Source organism: Sorex fumeus, unplaced genomic scaffold (assembly GCF_029834395.1).
Source record: "Sorex fumeus unplaced genomic scaffold, SorFum_2.1 ptg000033l, whole genome shotgun sequence".
Lineage (NCBI taxonomy): Eukaryota > Metazoa > Chordata > Mammalia > Eulipotyphla > Soricidae > Sorex > Sorex fumeus.
In genome coordinates this window covers 18,889,245-18,908,379 of record NW_026606090.1, presented here as the reverse complement: position 1 = coordinate 18,908,379, position 19,135 = coordinate 18,889,245, and the positions used below count along the sequence as shown (strand labels likewise).

At 37.2% G+C, this 19,135-nt stretch overlaps 1 protein-coding gene across 1 annotated transcript in view; it reads right to left on the bottom strand.

Moving 5' to 3' along the window:
* The window catches only part of ZMAT4 (zinc finger matrin-type 4), a 478,152-nt gene that overhangs the window by 55,443 nt on the left and 403,574 nt on the right, over window positions 1-19,135 (bottom strand). Inside the window, exon 6 of the mRNA XM_056116778.1 lies at window positions 9,853-9,949. Within this exon, the coding sequence (XP_055972753.1) occupies window positions 9,853-9,949 (97 nt within the window). The remainder of the gene's footprint in view (window positions 1-9,852; window positions 9,950-19,135) is intronic.

Here is a 19,135-nt window from a genome sequence, read left to right as displayed (position 1 = left end):
ATGAATCACATCAAATATATTTATGTCCCACAATTCCAAGGAGGTATAAATTAATCTTTAAAGAAAATTTTGATAAATGACATCATTTGGAAACTAGATGGCATATTATTAAAATATGGGATCAAATACAATGTCAAAAAAAACTTCTGTGAAAATATAGTATTCTTTTTCCCGACTTCATATTTTACTATAGTAATTAAAACTGTATGATACAGGAATAAAGATCGATTCATACAGATGGCATGAATAAAATGAAATTCCAGAGACAAATCCTAAGATTTATGAACAGTTGACCTATGACAAAGAAATCGGATGATCAGGTAGAGCAAGGAAAGGCTCTTTAACAAATGGTGTTGTGAATATTAAAAAAAACTCAGGGTAGGGCAGGGGGGAATAACAGGAGGAAGAGGGAGAAGGGGGGAGAGGAGGAGATAGTGAGAGGAAGAAGAAGGACGATGAGGAAGAGAAGAAGAAGGAGGAGGAAGAGAGGAAGAAAGGCAGGAAGACAGGATGGAAAGAAGGCAGAAGGAAGGAAGGAAGGAAGGAAGGAAGGAAGGAAGGAAGGAAGGAAGGAAGGAAGGAAGGAAGGAAGGAAGGAAGAGAGAGTAGGAGGAATAAGGAGGATGAGGAAGAGGAGAAGAAAGGAGGAAGAGAGGAAGGAAGGCAGGAAGGCAGGAAGGCAGGAAGGAAGGGAGGGAGGGAGGGAGGAAGGAAGGAAGGAAGGAAGGAAGGAAGGAAGGAAGGAAGGAAGGAAGGAAGGAAGGAAGGACAAGAAAAGGGAAAGGGAAGAAAAGGGGAAATAGAGGAATGTGAAAGGGAAGAGGAAAGGGAGAAGAATGGGAAAATGAAGGGAAAAGAGGAGAAATGGAAAGGAAGGTAGCTGAGGGGAGAGGAGAAGGGAAGGGAAGAGAAAGTGGGAAAAGGGGAGGGAAGGAGGGGAGAGGATAGAAAAGGAGAGGAGAGGGGAGGAGAGGGAGAAGAGGGGGAAAGAGAAACTTTTTCTCTCATCATTCACAAAATCAAATTCAAAGTAGATTAAAGATCCTGAAATTAGACCAGATTCTTTTTTTTTTCAAAACCACGTGGCCACTAGTGTGGCCACGCGACATCATTTCATTCTTTTTTTTTAATCATTTTTTTTTATTAGTGAAACACCATGAAGTACACTTATAGACTTATAAATTTTTGTGCTTGGGTTTCAGTTATACAATGATCAAGTACCCATCCCTCCACCAGTGCCCATCCTCCCCCACCATGGGTCCTAGCATCCCTCCCACCCCCCATCTCCCCCCCCCCCGTCCCACCCTGCCGCTGTGGCAGGGCATTCCCCCCTGTTCTCTCTTTCTTCTTTTGGGTACTGTGTTTTGCCAGAGAGGCATTGAGTGGCAATCATGTTTGGTCTATAGACCACTTTTAGCATGTCTCTCCCACCCTGGGAGGGTCTTCACAACACCCTTTATTTGGTGCTCTCTTCTCTATCTGAGCTTCCTTCTCACCTAGCACATGTGGCTGGCCTTCAAGTCATGGAACTAAGAAGCTTCTGCACCTCAAAAGAAACAGTGACCAAAATACAAAGACAGCCTACAGAATGGGAAAGAATATTCACCAAATACACATCCGACAAGGGGTTGATTTCAAGGATATACAAGGTACTGGTTAAACTACACAAGAAGAAATCACCCAACCCCATCAAAAAATGGGGCGAGGAAATGAACAGAAACTTTCGCAAAGAAGAAATCCGAATGGCAAAAAGGCACATGAGAAAATGCTCTACATCACTAATCATCAGAGAGATGCAGATCAAAACAACAATGAGATATCATTTCACACCACAGAGACTGGCCCACATCCACAAGAACAAAAGCAACAGGTGCTGGTGCGGATGTGGCGAGAAAGGGACCCTCCTTCACTGCTGGTGGGAATGCAGGCTGATCCAACCCTTTTGGAAAACAGTATGGACGATTCTCAAAAAATTAGAATTCGATCTCCCATTTGACCCAGCTATAGCACTCCTGGGAATATATCCCAGAGAGGCAAAAAGGTATAGTCGAAGTGACATCTGCAATTGTTTGTTCATTGCAGCACTCTTTACAATAGCCAGAATCTAGACCAGATTCTTAAGAATACAGCAAAAAAAAAGCAGAAATCCAATAGGATATGGATATTAAATTTGTCTTTAATGATTTGACTTTGGAGACCAAGAAAAATAAAAAAAAACAAGTATAACTATATCAACTTAAAAAGGTTTTATATGACAAATAATTTGAGCTAAAACAAAAAGATATATAACCTACTGAACAGAAGAGTGTATAGCACAAAATATATCAGATAAAGGGTTATTATCCAAGATATATAAAGCAATCATGAAAGCAACTTCAAAAAATTCAGTAACACAATTAAAAAACTGAAAGGGAAGATAAGCAGACATTTTCCCAAAGGCAAATAGGTCTATTTAAAAGTGTTTTTACTCATTAATTACCAAGGAAATACAAATCAAAATAACAATAAAATATCATCTCACACCACTGAGAATAACTTGTATCAAAAGACTGGAAACTATTGTTGGTAGGAATATGATGAAAAGGAACCCTCACTCACAGTGAGTGGAAATGGTATCTGTTTCTGTTTCTGTGGAAAGCAGTAGAGCCATCTCCCAAAAGGTAAGAATAAAATTTCCATATGACTCAGCAATTCTACTACTTGATATCTATGTTCCAAACACAAAAAAATCACATTAAAAAATGTACGCATAATCGCTTTTGCAGCACTCAATGTTTAACAACAGATGAATGAAGGAATAAAAAAATGTTGTTATAAATATACAATGCAGTACTACGTAGCTGGAAGAAAACCATAAAACCATGCAGTGTCCTACAGCACAGCTAGAACTGAAAGGTATCATGCAGAGCAAACTCACGTACATAAATAATGACAGATAAAGGGTGATCTCACTCACCCATGGGAACTAAAGAGGAGAACACGGGGAATATACACTGTTCGCAATGACAAACTTTGACCTTGAATCACAAAACTCATATTGCCAAACACCGGGGAGAAGGGCAGGTGGGGAAATGGGGAAGGGAACATGAACTGACAACATAAAAACATTGATGGCATCACTGTGCACTTGGAAGTGCTGGGGTACAGTGACTACACATTACCACCATCAACTTTAACCCCATTGAAACCGTGCCATGTAAACTTTTATATTACTAATACTAATGTACTAACACTATATTATTTTAGAATGCAAAAGTTCAGGTCCCTCACACCCTTTTTCCTCTTTTCTCTCTCAATGTAGATGAACAAGTTAGAATCAAGTCAGGTATTTTTGGTGACTGGTTCTGGATGACTATTTAAAGTGTCATGACAAGGCCTGTGAGAGGTATTCAAAGAGGTTTCCAATTCAACCTGAAACTCCAAAACACTCCAAATCATCAGACACCAAACACTTCGGAGCTCACTATGACTCAGACAATTTTCAAGGAAGATCAAAAATAATGACTTCAAGACTGCCAGAAGGTGGGTAGGAAAAGAATGAGCTAAAGAATATGAGGTGTCATCAGTAATTCTAGGAGTAATATGAAAGAATAAAAGTGTTCCCCCAGGTATTTATTTTTTAAGCCTGCAATAGACTTCATCTTAGCCACATACTGTGCAGCATATATGGAAAAATCAAACAAATTAGACAGAAAGAATACAGTTTTTAGGATTTTATAATTGTCTTTGCAGTATATATATATACTCTGTCTGATTCTCTCATGAGAATCAGACAGAGTTTTTTCTGAATTCTGTGGAATTTTTCTGATTGCAGGCTACTTTTTCTTCCAGTCTAAAAAGTTGGACTCTTTAAATCAGAGAACATTTTCAGAGAAGAAAATTTTTAAAAATAGTGAACTTTAATGATTCGTTTATTAAAAACAGGATCAAAGAGAGAATACCCTTTGATTCACAGGGCCTACAACATATGTCTCCCTGGTATAACAACAAACACTATATTCACATTTTCCTGGATTTCTCTTAGCCTGAAAGAGGCTAATGACATGCACCAACCTCTGTTCCTAGTAGAGTTATTCACAAAGAATCATAAAATGGAACAAGAAAGAGCAATCTTTGGCTTTTGATCTGACTCTCTCCCAACCCCTTACAAGCAACTTAAAAATATTTAGAAGTTGACACTTTCTATTTTCAACTGAAAATGGAAAAATAATATCTTAAATACCATCATATGATCCACTCATATCATAACTCTATTGTTGAAAATTTTTAAATATTTTTCAGTAAAGGAAAATTTCTCAGGTAAACAAATAATATCAAAGTTCCAAGTTATTTGAAGTTATTGAAAATTATAATTAATGTAAAAAATTATATTGGAGAAATCCAGAAAAATATATGAAGTATTAGACTGAGAGAGTGTCTGCACTGATTTTTTTTAATTTTTATTCTTTGTCATTTATTTGTTTACTTATTACCAGAGAAAATTTTTCAGAGTTTTAAAGTACTTTCAATTGCTATAATATATTGTAACTTTAAAACTACATTTTCCAATAGTAGTTTTAAAATATTACACGTCTACTATTGAAGTTTCTTGATGCTTGGCACATTTTCCAAATATATTTATTATTGTGAACATCTCAGATAATTAACTACTATGCTTAATAAGCGAATTTAAACTTTTTTTAATTTTTAGCCCTACACTATTTAAAGTCCTAAAAAATTGAAATCTATTAAATAACTTCTCACATAAATGAATATAATTAAAGAATTAATTATCTGAAGACCTTGGAGTCTAATTAATATAAATTAGAAAAATATACAGAAAAAGCAATGTATATCACTAAAGGATTTATGTCAAATGAAGATTCATTTTATAAATTGCTGTTAACTTTTAGTTTGACTTATTCTTTTAGATAGCTGTATCATTATCTATCAACTAAAGCATCATAGTAAGTAATGACCACTTTTATATCTTTTGCTTCTAGGTAATAAAATATACTGAGGCTTGAAGTGTTCCCTGTTCTCAAATTTAAGTACATAATGTGAGAATTATTCATCTGTGCATGGTATATACTCTTGTGCCTTCAAATTTTATTTTAATAATTTATGCTAATTGACATTATTGATTTAAATATTCCTTAAAATCTAGTAATAAATAATTATATGTAAGTGTGGATATTTGCATTTCCAAGCCTTTAACTTCATTAGATATTTAGTATGTGTGTTGCTATTTTAAAGTAAATGCAATTTCACTGCTGTTATAATGTTTATGACATTTTTTACCTCAAAAGAAAATGCATCTTTATTACTAAAAAAGAGATAACAGAATCATTTAAATAACATCACAATACCAAAATAAATAGTGATAGATAACCCAACTTCTGCTCTTGGATCTTGCAAAAAATTATTTGTGAGTTGTTGAACAAGTCAGTTAATCTCTCTGAGGTTCAACTTTCTAGCTTAAAGAAAGTAAAATAGAGATGCAAAAATCTGGCTAGTGAGAAGGATCTGTGAACATTTGAAGCACCAACAATATCAAAGCAATAAAATTTGTTCTACTCGAGTCAGACTGAAGTTCTACTTCAAATATCAGTGATGGAATCTCTGGCATTCTCATCATTTTCATCAGCTATTCCTGTGATAAGCACAGTAAGCACTGAAATTTACTTATTGCACAAAGCAGGTAAATTTACACTATATTAAAGAACAACAAACTGTTTAGCTTAAAATAATAGGAAAGAGGGGACGGGAGCAATAATACAGCGGGTAGGGGGTTTGCCTTGTATGCAGCCAACCTGGCTCAATCTCCGGCATCCCATATGGTCCTCCAAGCACTGCCAGGAGTGATTCCTGAGTGCAGAGCCAGGAGTAACCTGTGTGTATCACCGGGTATGACCCCCCACAAAAAAAGCCAAAACAAAATAAAGGAATATTTTCTCTTAGAGTCCTATAGGAAAAAAATCTAGATGATTTTATAATGTCATGAATTTATCCTGATGGCTAAACAAGAAATGAGAGTAGGAGAGCAGTATATACTCTCACACTCATTCTAATTTAGAAATAAAGGAAGATCTCTTAACTTGCTTAATAAAGTCAAAATAAATGTAAATAACAACATACAAGAAAGTAACAAAACAAAACAATCTGTGTGTTACCAAAGACACACACACACACACACACACACACACACACACCATCCTAGTTAGACTCAATTGACTTCACTTGTCCATGTGAGATGTCTAACACCACAACAGATGCGTGAAATCAAAGATAGTCTTCCAGACACTCAATGGCAGATTTGCAGTCGGAATCTGCCTAATTCAAAATTCAATGTTATTTCTATTAAAAAAAATCTAAGAATTTCCAGTCAACAGTTCTCAGGAAACTATGACTACAAGGCAATATAAATCTGGTGATATAGCTCAAGAGGTAGAACAAATACTTTGCATATGGGAAGCCCTAGGACTAACCTCATGTCTCTGGAGCACCATTGGAAATGACCCACAGCTCTTGAGCACTGCCAGGAATGTCCCCAACCAGTATGTTTAAAAATATACATGTAAAACCTTGAAAAAGTAAAAATCTTAACATTTATGCTGATTTAATTGGTAAATTTGAACAGTTAAGAACTATTTGGCTGACTTTCATTGACAATCTAATATACTAATTATACTTATCTGCCAAATGAAATTAAACTAAGGTTATATAAAAACGTTAAGTCTTTAAATTTTCATAAAATTGACATTGTACTTAAGTGCAATTAGCAACAAAACTACTGCATGACAAAAGGTGATTAAAGGAACTAATTCAATATTTTAATATTTTTAATGCTAAATTGTCACTGTCACTGTCACTGTCCTCCCATTGTTCATCGATTTGCTCGAGCGGTCCCAGTAACTTTGTGAGACTTGTTACTATGTTTGGCATATCAAATATGTCACAAGTAGCAGGTTTTGCCCTGCGGGCGAGATACTCCCAGTAGCTTGCCGGGCTCTCCGAGAGGGACGGAGGAATCGAACTCGGGTCAGCAATGTTGGCTGCATGCAAGGAAAACACCCTATCATCTAATGCCAAATTGTAAGCATCTAAATTGGTAATCCTAAAATTGTCAGCATCTTAATATATACATTTTTAAAACTAAAACACATACTAACACAACATGAAGACATGAAGAATGAATTCAGACTCTCAACATCAATGAAATAGAATTGAAAATCCAGACACACCTTCACAACACTTAATCTTTGATAAAGGAGCAAACATTATGAAGCAGAACAATGAAAACCTCTGGAATTTTGGGTAATTGGCTAACCACATGCCAAAAATAATGAGCTCATATAGTGATGTATTGGATGTAGCACCTTCTTTCCACCATCGTTCAAAGCATGTATTTTGAAAGATGATTTCTTTCTACTCATTGATACTCACCCATCTGTCTTCAGAAAATGAGTGAAATGAGTAGGTAAAGGGCACCAATAAGATACTACCAGGAATATTTCCATAACAGAATATGGCTCCTTTCCTTGTTGGCAAGGTGATATTGAATGTCACTTAGTTTCTCTAGCCTTAACTTTTTCATATAAAATAAGATGTTAATTATGGTATCTGAATACAAAGATATCAAAGGTGATTAAAGGAGATAATAGATGGAAAAATGCCTAATGCCAATTTAGGTACATAAAATGTTACGTGTACTACAACTGAGAGATTTTCCTGAAGCTGGATATGCTGTGTGAATTTGTTCATTAATGGTTACCAATTCATGCCACTTAAAGTTATTGTTGTTACTTATTATGTATGTGTGTGGTACATAATATTACAATATACTGATTAGAGAGAAGATAAGCTGACTTTTGGGGTGGGTGACAGAGTCCATATAAATTTCCTGTGAAATCCCAAATAATGAAGGGAACTCTTATTTTCAAAGAATTAACTTGATAAGAGTACAGAGGAGACAATCAGAGAAAGGCAAGTGGTAAGAGCAATTAATTTCAAAGCAAGTAGTGGAAATTAATTTACTAAAATTCCAGCTAGTGGAAGTGCTTTGACAGCACAATATTCTAAAAAAGATTAAGTATCAGTAATAATTTTCCTCACTGAAATCATCTCTTTCTGACCTAGGTGCTTAGATTAATTTCCTTGTCTGGAATGCTTCTTCATCCTATATCTGCCTTGATTTTATAAATGATTTAATTTTATTTTATTACACACCTGGCAGTTCTCATGACTTGCTCATCTCATGTCTTTCTGCTCAGGGACCATTCTGATCATTCTTGGTGGTACTCAGGGGACTATCACTGTCACTGTCTTCCCGTTGTTCATCGATTTGCTCTAGCGAGAGCAGTAACATTGTGAGACTTGTTACTGTGTTTGGCATATTGAATACATCATGGGTAGCTTGCGAGGCTTTGCCATGCGGGCGAGATACTCTTGACACCTTGCTGGGTTCTCTGAGAGGGGTGAAGGAATCAAACTTGGGTAGGCAGCGTTGGCCACATGCAAGGCAAACGCCCTACCCGCTGTGGTATTGTTTCAGCCTCAGGGGACTATATGTGATGTTAAAGAGCAAAATTCAGATTGGCTGCATAGAGACAAGTGCCGTACTATCTCTCTGGTCCCTGTCTGAATGTCTTAAAACTCATCTTTTATAGCACATATTCGCTCAATGGAAACTGTTTATGAAGTACTTATTATGTATTAAGTATTTATTGTATTAAGCATTGGGGCTATGACAGTGAGCAAAGTCAAGGCTGGGTCTCATCTGTACACACTTGAGCTCTTTATACCGTCTCTAAGCTTATACTGGTATCCAGCTCGCTGCTAACTACAGCTCAGGATGTACTCATTGCAGTGCTGCATTTAAGAACAGTATCTGAGGTTTCAGATCTATTTCTCTAGTGTGGGGCGGCAAGTACAAAAAGAAGAAGGTCTTGGGGGCATGAGAGAGAGTGCAGCAGATAGGGGTCTTCCCTTGGACACAGTCAATAAGTTCAATGCCTAACATGGTATGTGGAGTGATTCCTGAGCACAAAGCAAGAAGTAAGCCAGAAGGACAGCCTGCAGTGACCCCAAAAGAGGAAGGCCTGGGTCATTTTCTCCTTCTTCCCTGCTCACACTACTTTTAGAGTCCGACACACAGGAGGTAGGCGATATATGTCTGCTGCATAAATTGTTTGTTATTCATGAAACCTTTCTGAAGTCAAATATAAAAATATTCTTCTAATAAATATGAGAGAAAAGGAATTATGCTCAGAAAAATTGCATAATTTTGAATACACTATTTCTGTTTTATTAGAATTTTATAAACAACCTTATTTTAAAATACCTACAATTAGCTGCATATTAGCAATATTGGCAAATCTATACTCGCAGAGGTCATTAATTACAAAAGAAATATGCAATTTCTTGGTGAAATTATGCCTTATTAGTTTTTATGGTTTAAAATAAGGATGACTTGTTCTGTTTTTAAAAATAAAATAAGACTTAGTTTTGTCAGAGTAGAATATATATATGTGAATAATTTAATAAGCCAAACTTGCTATATTTTATAAGAATCAACAATATTTTCCAGTAAGTAAAATTTTACATACATATTGTGTTCGAACTGCATAAGAAAGAGATGGAAAAATATAACAAAAACACTGTCACAGTGCAAAGAGAGACAATATACATCATTCTTCAGCATTGTGGAACAGACTCTGGATACTTTAACAGCATAAATATCAGAGAATTTTAGAAATAAAGAAATGCAGTTTCCATCTATTTTTGTTGGAATAAAGGAAATGTTTAGTTTTTATTCAGAATGGTAAGCATTGTATACAAACAAAGAGAAAAGTACAAGCATAAAGCACCTACTTGGCCTGGTGCTTGGACCCTTTCAGGTGGGCATGGTACTGCTCTATGGAGTTCAGAGAGACACTGCAGATAGCACATCTGTAATTGCGTCTCAGACCTGTGGACAACAGAAGACCTGGTTAGCTGCGTCTTTGTTATTAACCACCTGAATAAGTCCTAGAGTCCCAAAAGTTTCAGAGAAAAACGGGTCTGAGAAATAACTCAAGAAGTAGAATCCATGTTCAAGGTCCAGGTTCTTAGCAGCAACTGATATCCAGAGTACTATCAGGTAAAGTACATATAAGTAAAAAAGGATTATATATCATATTTTGGAGATTATCTGATACAAGCCATTAACATTTTTCTCTGTTCTTCTAGAGATCAATCTATAGGTACTTTAGAAGAAGCATAACTATGAAAATGCTAGAAGTCGTCAACTCCATTTCTAGATGATGGAAATTATTTTGGTATATTTTATTTTTGTGGTAAAATACTTCTGGATATTTTAAAACAAAAAATAATTGTATCTAAAACATTAATTTGTACATTAATTTTTAAAATATTAAGGCATTGTGATTTATGTAATTATTTTTATTTGAGTTTTAGTCATAACATGTTCTAATGCCAATATCACCACCATTGTTGGCTTCCCTCCACCAATGTCCCCAGATTCTTCCCACTCCCCAGCCTGCCTCTTTGTCAGGCAGGTTTTTGTTTAGCTTTTGTAGTTTGTATCTCAAACTTACAATTTTGATGTCTCATTAGTTTATGCGTATATGCATATCATACCACATACAGTATACATATACCACACATAGACACATATGTATATGTAAATATACATATACCCTTTGGCCTGAGTACACTGATCTCTATCTCTGTATCTCATCATCCATCTCTTCTTACTCTACTATTTGTTTTTTTCCCTCCCTATTCTTCTTATTTATGTGATGGAGGGTCAAGTGAAATTTGCGTATCGTCTCTTTGATGTACTTCATTTAACATGATATCCTCCAGTTCCATCCGATGGAACTGGAAGAAGTAGCCACCTTTTTCCTCTTCTCTCCTATGGCATGTAGAAATTATAAGCTTTCATCTTTGCTGTAAAACTTGAAATTCCATTTAAAAAGTCCTGTATAATTCCTTTCCAATCTCTATCAAATAGTATATTCTTAAATTCAACTTTAGATATCATCCATTTACATTATTCCAGCATCATACTACAAAATGAAAATAACAGAGGAAAAACAGCACATTAATCCAAATTATGCAAAAGTTTGCTTTCCACAAGAATTTAAAAGAAATTAATGCATTCTTTTTATTCATATAATGTATTCATTAGTAGGGTATCAGCTTTGGAGCAATAACAAGCAATTCCATGATAAATAATTTGTTCTTTGCTTGGAAAGAATTCAGCAAAATCCTTGACATTTTTGTAATATTGACTCATGTAGCAAGAAATGTGTTAGAAATAAGTCTTACTCAAATGAGTTTAAATATTTGCAACAGCTCAGAGAAGCACTATGGAAAATATTCTATCCTAAGAAAAGTAGCAATCTCAAAAAATGTCCTATTAGAGTAAAAATAAAAGATTTTCATGAGCTGAAAATTTGAATTTATATCTTGATTATTACATGATCTAGGGAAAATCACATAAAGTCTTCCTGGCCTCAATTTCCTTATCTTCAAGAAATAGACATGGTAATCTATGTCACAGGTTGCTGTCATAATTAAGCAAAGATAAATTAAAATTCCTTATCGGTTGCCAGAGATATTACGGGTACTTTCCTTGTATGCAGAAAATCCAGATTTGACCCTAGCTCTGCATACAAATCCCTGATTTCTGGTAAAAGTTATCCTTAAGTACAGAGTGTGTAATCACTGAGCACTGCTGAAAGGGATACCCAAGTCAAAAAAACTATATTAAAATTGTTATTGTTATTTCTGCCAGTTTAGTTTATGCTTTACCAGTGTACAAGACAAGGTATTAAACCTTCAGTTTTATTCTTAGGAAAAACACATAAAAAATATGTGGGTGGGTCAGAGATGTTTGGGAACATACCCAGATGTACTCAGAGCTTACTCCTGGCTCTGTGTTTAGGGATCATTCTCGACAGTGCTTGACAGCCACATGTGAAAATGGGATCTAACCAAAGTTGCTCATGTTCAAGGCAAGGCCTCTTTACTATCTTTCATAACCCAGAACTGGTTTTAATCCTAAACTTACCACTCACAATTGATCAGTTGATCTCTTTATTTTCCGTTAATCGTCGATTTGCTCAAGTGGGAGACAATAACGTCTCCATTTGTCCCTGTTGCATGCTAGTGTAACCCAATGGTGTCTGTTCGTTCTAGGAACACGAAGAGCCTCAAACCGATCATTCATGATCTTGATGAAGAAGTCTGACCATCTGGTAGGTGGGTGGCCACGCGGTCTTTTGACATCCCGTGTAATCCAGTTGTTAACAGCTCTAGTCCAGTGGTCATCTCTAAATCTCATTATGTGACCAGCCCATCTGATTCTTGACGCCTTGGCAAACGAGACAGTGTACCTGATTCTTGATCATTGACGGAGGTCAGAACACCGGATTCTTTCTCTCATTTGAGTGAAACGTGATATTCGTGATATTCCAAGCATAGCTTTTTCAATTCCTCTTTGGGAGATCCGAATAGCGTTCTCATCCTGTTTGCGTAGGGCCCAGGTCTCTGAGGCATATGTTAATGCAGGAAGAACAGTGGAATCAAAGAGATGTGCCCGGAGCCGGAGGTTCTTCGTCCTCTTAGCTATTTCTTCGAAGTTCTTGAAGGCGTTCCAAGCCGCTCTCTTCCTCCTGCGCAGCTCGGGTGCCAGGTCATTTGTCATGTTGACTTCTCGACCTAGATAAACATCACTGTTGCATTCAGAGATGGTCGTTCCAGTTAGAGCGAACGGGGCATCAGGAATGAGACTGTTTCTCATAAACATTGTCTTCGTAAGATTCAGCAGTAGTCCAGCCTTTCCACACACACGGTCGAAGTCGGCCAGCATTTGTGCTGCTTGGCTAATGTTTGGTGTCATTAAACCAATGTCATCAGCAAAGTGGAGGTGGTGTAGTTGCTGACCATCTATCTTCACTCTCATTCCTTCCCATTCCAGTCATTGCATGATGTTTTCTCGAGGGTGGCACTGAAGAGTTTTGGTGAAATGGTATCACCCTGCTGAACCCTTCTCTTGACATCAATGATTACTTCTTTGTAGAATGGTGAGATCCTGGTAGTGAATCTGTAATACAGCTCACGGAGGATCCTGATGTATTGAGTTTGAATGCCTTGATTGGCTAGGGCTTCAATGACTGCTTCTGTTTCAACAGAATCAAAGGCCTTCTTTAAATCAATGAATGTTAGACAAAGCGGCATCTTGAACTCCCGAGAAACCTCAATGAGCTTGGTTATGGTGTGGATAGTGTTGATGGTGCTGAATCCTTTGAGGAACCTGGCTTGCTCGCATGGTTGTCCTTAATCTATTGTTCTGCCAATCCAATTCAGGATGACTCAAGTGAACAACTTGTAGATGACAGACAATAGGCAAAAACACCTATCTTCAAAAACTCTTGAGCTTATTCGCCAACGTGGCTTGGTGCATACCTCAGGCAACCGTAAGTGAATGTCCGAGCTTGCAAAGCAGTGCAGAGATGCAATCAAAGAAGACCTCAAAGAGAGAAGAGCAGAAGTGCTGGTAGATGCAGCAGAAGCTGGGAAAAGTATTTGTAACACCCGCCTGTCCTTCGCCAACTACAAGACCAAAATGACTGCCCTCTGACATCCTGATGGATCTATCACATCTTCCAGAAGGGCAATGGAGAAGATTATCCATGACTTCTACTCAAATCTCTTCGATAGCCATGTCCACCTGCCGACATACCAAATTCCACAGGATGGATATGTCATTCCCAATGTTCTCCCTTCCGAAATCCAACATGCCATTTCATCAGTAAAGAAACGAACAGCACCCGGCCCAGACAAGGTCAGACCTGAACACCTGAAGAACCTGCCGTCAGTACTCATCAATATGCTGGCTCGGCTCTTCACACGCTACCTGTATGAATGCAAGATTCCGTCCCAATGGAAAACCAGCAGGACTGTACTACTGTATAAGAAGGGAGACATTCATGACATTGGCAACTATCGCCTGATCTGCCTATTGTCTGTCTTCTACCACTCATAATAAACCTATAAAAAAATTCCGGAGAAGAAATTAGAGAATTTCTTAAAGTAATATTGTCTATTATACTTCCCCTACTTTCTGTGGGGGGTCGTGGGAACTTTAGTGGTGATGGTGATGAATTATAATTTTAAAATTGTACATTAATCCCATGTACTTACCACAGGGGCTGGAGCAATAGCACAGTGGGTAGGGCGTTTGCCTTGCACACGACCAACCCAGGTTCCATTCCTCTGTCCCTCTCAGAGAGCCCGGTAAGCTATGGAGAGTATCCTGCCCGCAAGGCAGAGACTGGCAAGCTCCCTGTGGTGTAAGCAATATGCCGAAAACAGTAACAATAAGTCTCACAGTGGAGACGTTACTGGTGCCTGCTCGAGCAAATCAATGATCAACAGGATGACAGCGCTACAGTGCTACTATTAAAAACAGTGTACATATAATCACGGTCCTCCCGTTGTTCATTGATTTACTTGAGCAGGCCCAGTAACGTCTCCATTGGAGACTTTGTTGTTACTGTGTTTGGCATATCGAATACGTCACGGGTAGCTTGCCAGGCTCTGCCGTGCAGGTGAGATACTCTTGATAGCTTGTCGGGCTCTCTGAGAGGGGTGGAGGAATCGAACTCAGGTCGACCATGTTGGCTGCGTGCAAGGCAAACGCCCTTCTGCTGTGCTATCGTTCCAGTTCGTTCATATAAACTATAATAAAAATCAATTCATTCATTAATTAAAATAACAAAGTATTGCCCCAGACCACTCTCCGCACACATGAAGGTACTGGCAGAGGAACAAAGTCACGCAGGTTCTGGGGCCGAGATCTCTAAGCCTACTCGGATTGGGGCCGAACATCCTCCACCCAGATCTCCAAATTCCAGTAGGTGGGGGTCACACCCACCAACTGGCACCCTGGCGCCGTGTAATCCCATCAATGGCCAAGACTCAGAGACTATAAAAACCAGCTCCCGGAACCGCGCGGCCGCATTTGCGGCTGTGCGACATCTTATTATGACATCTTATTATCTCATTCCTATTTTGGACAAACTGGCAGGCACCAAATGTAGCCTGCCCACATGGCAGAGTCTGGCAAACTCCCCGTGGCGTACCCAATATGCCAAATACCAGTAACAATGATGGGTCTCATTCTCCTAAAGAGCCTTGAATATATTCTAAGGGCTAGGATGAAGGAGACATTATTGGGGCCTGCTTGAGGCAATCGACGAATAACAGGATGATTTGTGATTGTGATTGTGATTGCCTCAGACATTTATTTTAGTAACTTGAATTTTTCACAAAAATATTGGTTGTTTTTGTTTGTTTTGAGGCCATGCTTCAGGAATGTTCATGCCTTACTCATGCCTTTGCACTCAGGAACCAGTCCTGGCAGAGCTCAAGAGGGCATATGGAATGCCAGGGATCAAACCTGAGTTGACTGCATGCAAGACAAGCACCCTATCTGCCAGGCTATCCTATAGTAAAGAAGCTGTGCTTATATTTTTCATTTCACATATGTGTGATTCAAAAAGAATATAGCAGTTCCAAATTTTGTAAATGGTTAAAATCAGCAGATGAGTTGCTTGAATGTTTATCCCAGTTATCATTGTTCCCCCTTTTATGGTGGAATCAGAATACAAAAAGCAGCTTTATACCTTCCTCCCTGCATAATTTGCTGTCCAACTTATTAAAACTCGTGGTAACTATCTATGAATCTTCTTCAGAACACAGACTAACGAAATGCTTCCTTAGTAAAAAAAAAAAAAAGAGTTCAACTTGCCAATAGGTGTAAATATGTATGTTTTAAAATGGATATCTTTATGGTGAACAAAAACATCTTTAAAATATTCTGATCTTTTTCTTCCATTACAGTTATACTCTGTAACCGAACAGAGGTGAAGGTGGAAATTATTTGACATTTTATAGCATTTCAAACTACAGGGAATATAAACTAGAAAAGCAGTGTATATATACAGGGAATGGAGTAGAGTCCTCCCCCGTATATGACAAAGCATCCTTGATGGGGACCTACTGTTTTATTAATGCTCAGTTGAAATTCTAATTACTTTGAAATTATATGGCTCCATTTTCCTCAGAAACTAGAGAATCTTATAAAACAAAGTGCTAACTTTTTTATTCGATTTATTTTCAATGTAATACACATTAAGAGAATCCTAAATGTATACAGACCTAAAGGGAATTTTTGCATAATTGCTAATGTGTGTTAAAAAATGTTTTCTCCACATGAGGAAACAACCTGTGTCCAGTTTACACAAAGAAAATATATACAAAAACACAACATTGTACAGTAGATCACAAGATTTACCACAGTTAGCATGAATTAGAATGATATTAGGGAAGATATTCTTCCCAAAAATGTGAAAAAAAATCTTGAAGGTGCATACATTTTGTATTTGTATATTTTCTGCACAATGAACAGGGTGCTTGCCTTTTACATAGCCAACCCAGGTTCAATCCCCAGCAGCCCATATGGTCCCTGAGCTCTGCCAAAATTGATTTTGAGTGCAGAACCATAGTTGGTGGAAATGTTGTCTGATTCAGTCTATATGAAATACAATATTGAGATCTCTCAAAAACAGAAATAGAACTGCCATATGACCCAAAAATTAAATTGGCATTTACCACCCCCTCCAACACAGAAACATTGACTAAAAAAGAAATGTGCACTTTTATGTCCATTGAAGCACAAGGTAAAGGTAAGGTAAAGGCCCTCCCGTTGATCGTCGATTTGCTCGAGCGGGCCCAGTAACGTCTCCATTGGAGACTTTGTTGTCACTGTGTTTGGCATATCAAATACTCTCGGTAGCTTGCCGGGCTCAAGAAGAATGGATAAAGAAGTTGCGACATACATACACAGCAGCAAACTGCACAACTCTAAGAAAAGATGAAATGCAGTTTGCTGAAACATGGATGCTAATAGAGGGTATTCAAAATAAATCAGAGATAGAAGAACAAACACCTAATCATCTTACTATTTTTGTCATATAAAGAAAAAATAAGAGAATAGACAGTATTGGACAGTGACAAAACCTTAGCATTTGAATACTACCAGAAAATATTAGCTGGCATGAAGTGGTTGAATTCACTATAGGTGACGTAGGGCTCATTGATGGTTGTGAGGCACAGTAATTTTTGACTATCTATCGATAACATTAAGCCTTAATACAGTCATAACTACATAAACTAAAATAAATAGAAATAGTTTAAAAAGATGATTAAATATTATATCACAGACTACAAACATCAAATGAAACAACACCAATGTAAATAACCATGTGGAACATTTCAAATTCTCATGCATTTTTAAGGAGATTCTAGAATGGCACAACCATTAGGAAAACAATGAATTACTTATAAAGTTAAACATATACTTACCCTGTGACTCATAAATTCTATTCTAGACATTTACCTAAGAGGAACAAAAATCTCAGTATAATAAAAGAACTTGTACAAGAATATTTATGGCAGTTATTCCTAATTGTTAAGCGTCCTTTGCTCTGTCCTCTTGAATACAATCTGTGTGTTCATCAACAAAAGAATTGGTAAGCGAATTAAGATTCATACAACAGAATAATGCATGGGAAATTTTAAAACATACTGATTTATGCAATAGCATAATGAGTCTTAAAAACATAATGATGGTGTGTAAATAACAAAGTCAGACACAAAACAGCACATTCTTGAATGTATTCAGATCCAGTTCCAGAAATGCAAAGATAGATACTCTGGAATCAGGATTTAGAGAAATATTGTGTTTTGGGGATCAATTGGCTAAAAGGGGATAGCTAAGAATTTTCAAAGCAATGGAAATTTCATATATCTTTAGGAGATGGTAATTACTAGGTATCCTAGCTTATTACAATTCATTGTGACCTCTATATACCTTCATTAAAGCAAAAGTATTAATGGTGATTATATAGAGAGACTCAGCAAACTAGAAATTAAAGTTTGGTCAGTTTATTCTTTTTTAAATCATAAAAATTATAGAGGTAGAAGTAAACTGCGTGCTTATATTTATCTATGCTTTGATAGCCCTGAAGCACTCAAGAGAAATATTATAATGTTTACTAAACCTGGAACTATTTTAAAAGATGATGAGGAATAGGCATATAACCCTCAACAGTGCAACTGACTTGAATTCTGAGGCCTTGGCTTGGATATGTGTATGTGTATTTGTGTTATGTGTGTGTGTGTGTTAAAACATTAAGGTATTTGGTTTTGACTATTCTTTTCCTTCTACTTCTTTAACATCCACTAATAACATTTTTTTCAGTAAATATTTTATATTTCTGTAAAATGTAGCTTCTACTCATCTATTATATATAAACGCTGTTGTATTTACATTGTTCATTTATTCATCCTGTAACACTCTGTCAGCAGGGTATTATTAATTATCCTGATTTGATGGGTGAGGAATTTGAGGTATAGAGAAATGATCAGAATCACTAACCTAGTGGCAGATAAATCTGGGTTTTAAGGACCTTAGGATTTAGAAAAGGCTCCTAACTATTCTCCATAATCCTCTATTACAGTTGACATAAACTGTCACAAAAATACAAAAAATTCTTGAGATGGAAAAAAACACAGAAATACAAAACGGCCTTAGTGCAGTAGTTCTCATACTGGCCACTAGAGGGTCAAGTTCACAACACAATCAATCACAACCATCCTGTTAATTCCTTGATTGCCTCGAGCAGGCCCCAGTAATGTCTCTTCGTCCTAGCCCTGAGATTTTTTTTAGAAAGTGCCATATTCAAGGCTTTTTCAGAGTTAGGAGAATGAGACCCTTCATTGTTACTGGTATTTGGCATATTGGGTACACCACGGGGAGTTTGCCAGACTCTGTTGTGTGGGCAGGTTACATTTGGTAGCCTGCCAGTTTGTCTAAAGTAGGAATGAGATGATAAGATGTTGGCTTCTGGGAGCTGGGTTTTATAGTCTCTGAATCTTGGCCGTTGATGGGATTACACAGCGCCAGGGGGCCAGTTGGTGGGTGTGACCCCCGCCTACTGGAATTTGGAGGGTCAAGTTAGAGTAGTAAACTCACAAAGTCAGATCACACACATGATTGTGATTAAGTCAATCTAGAGTG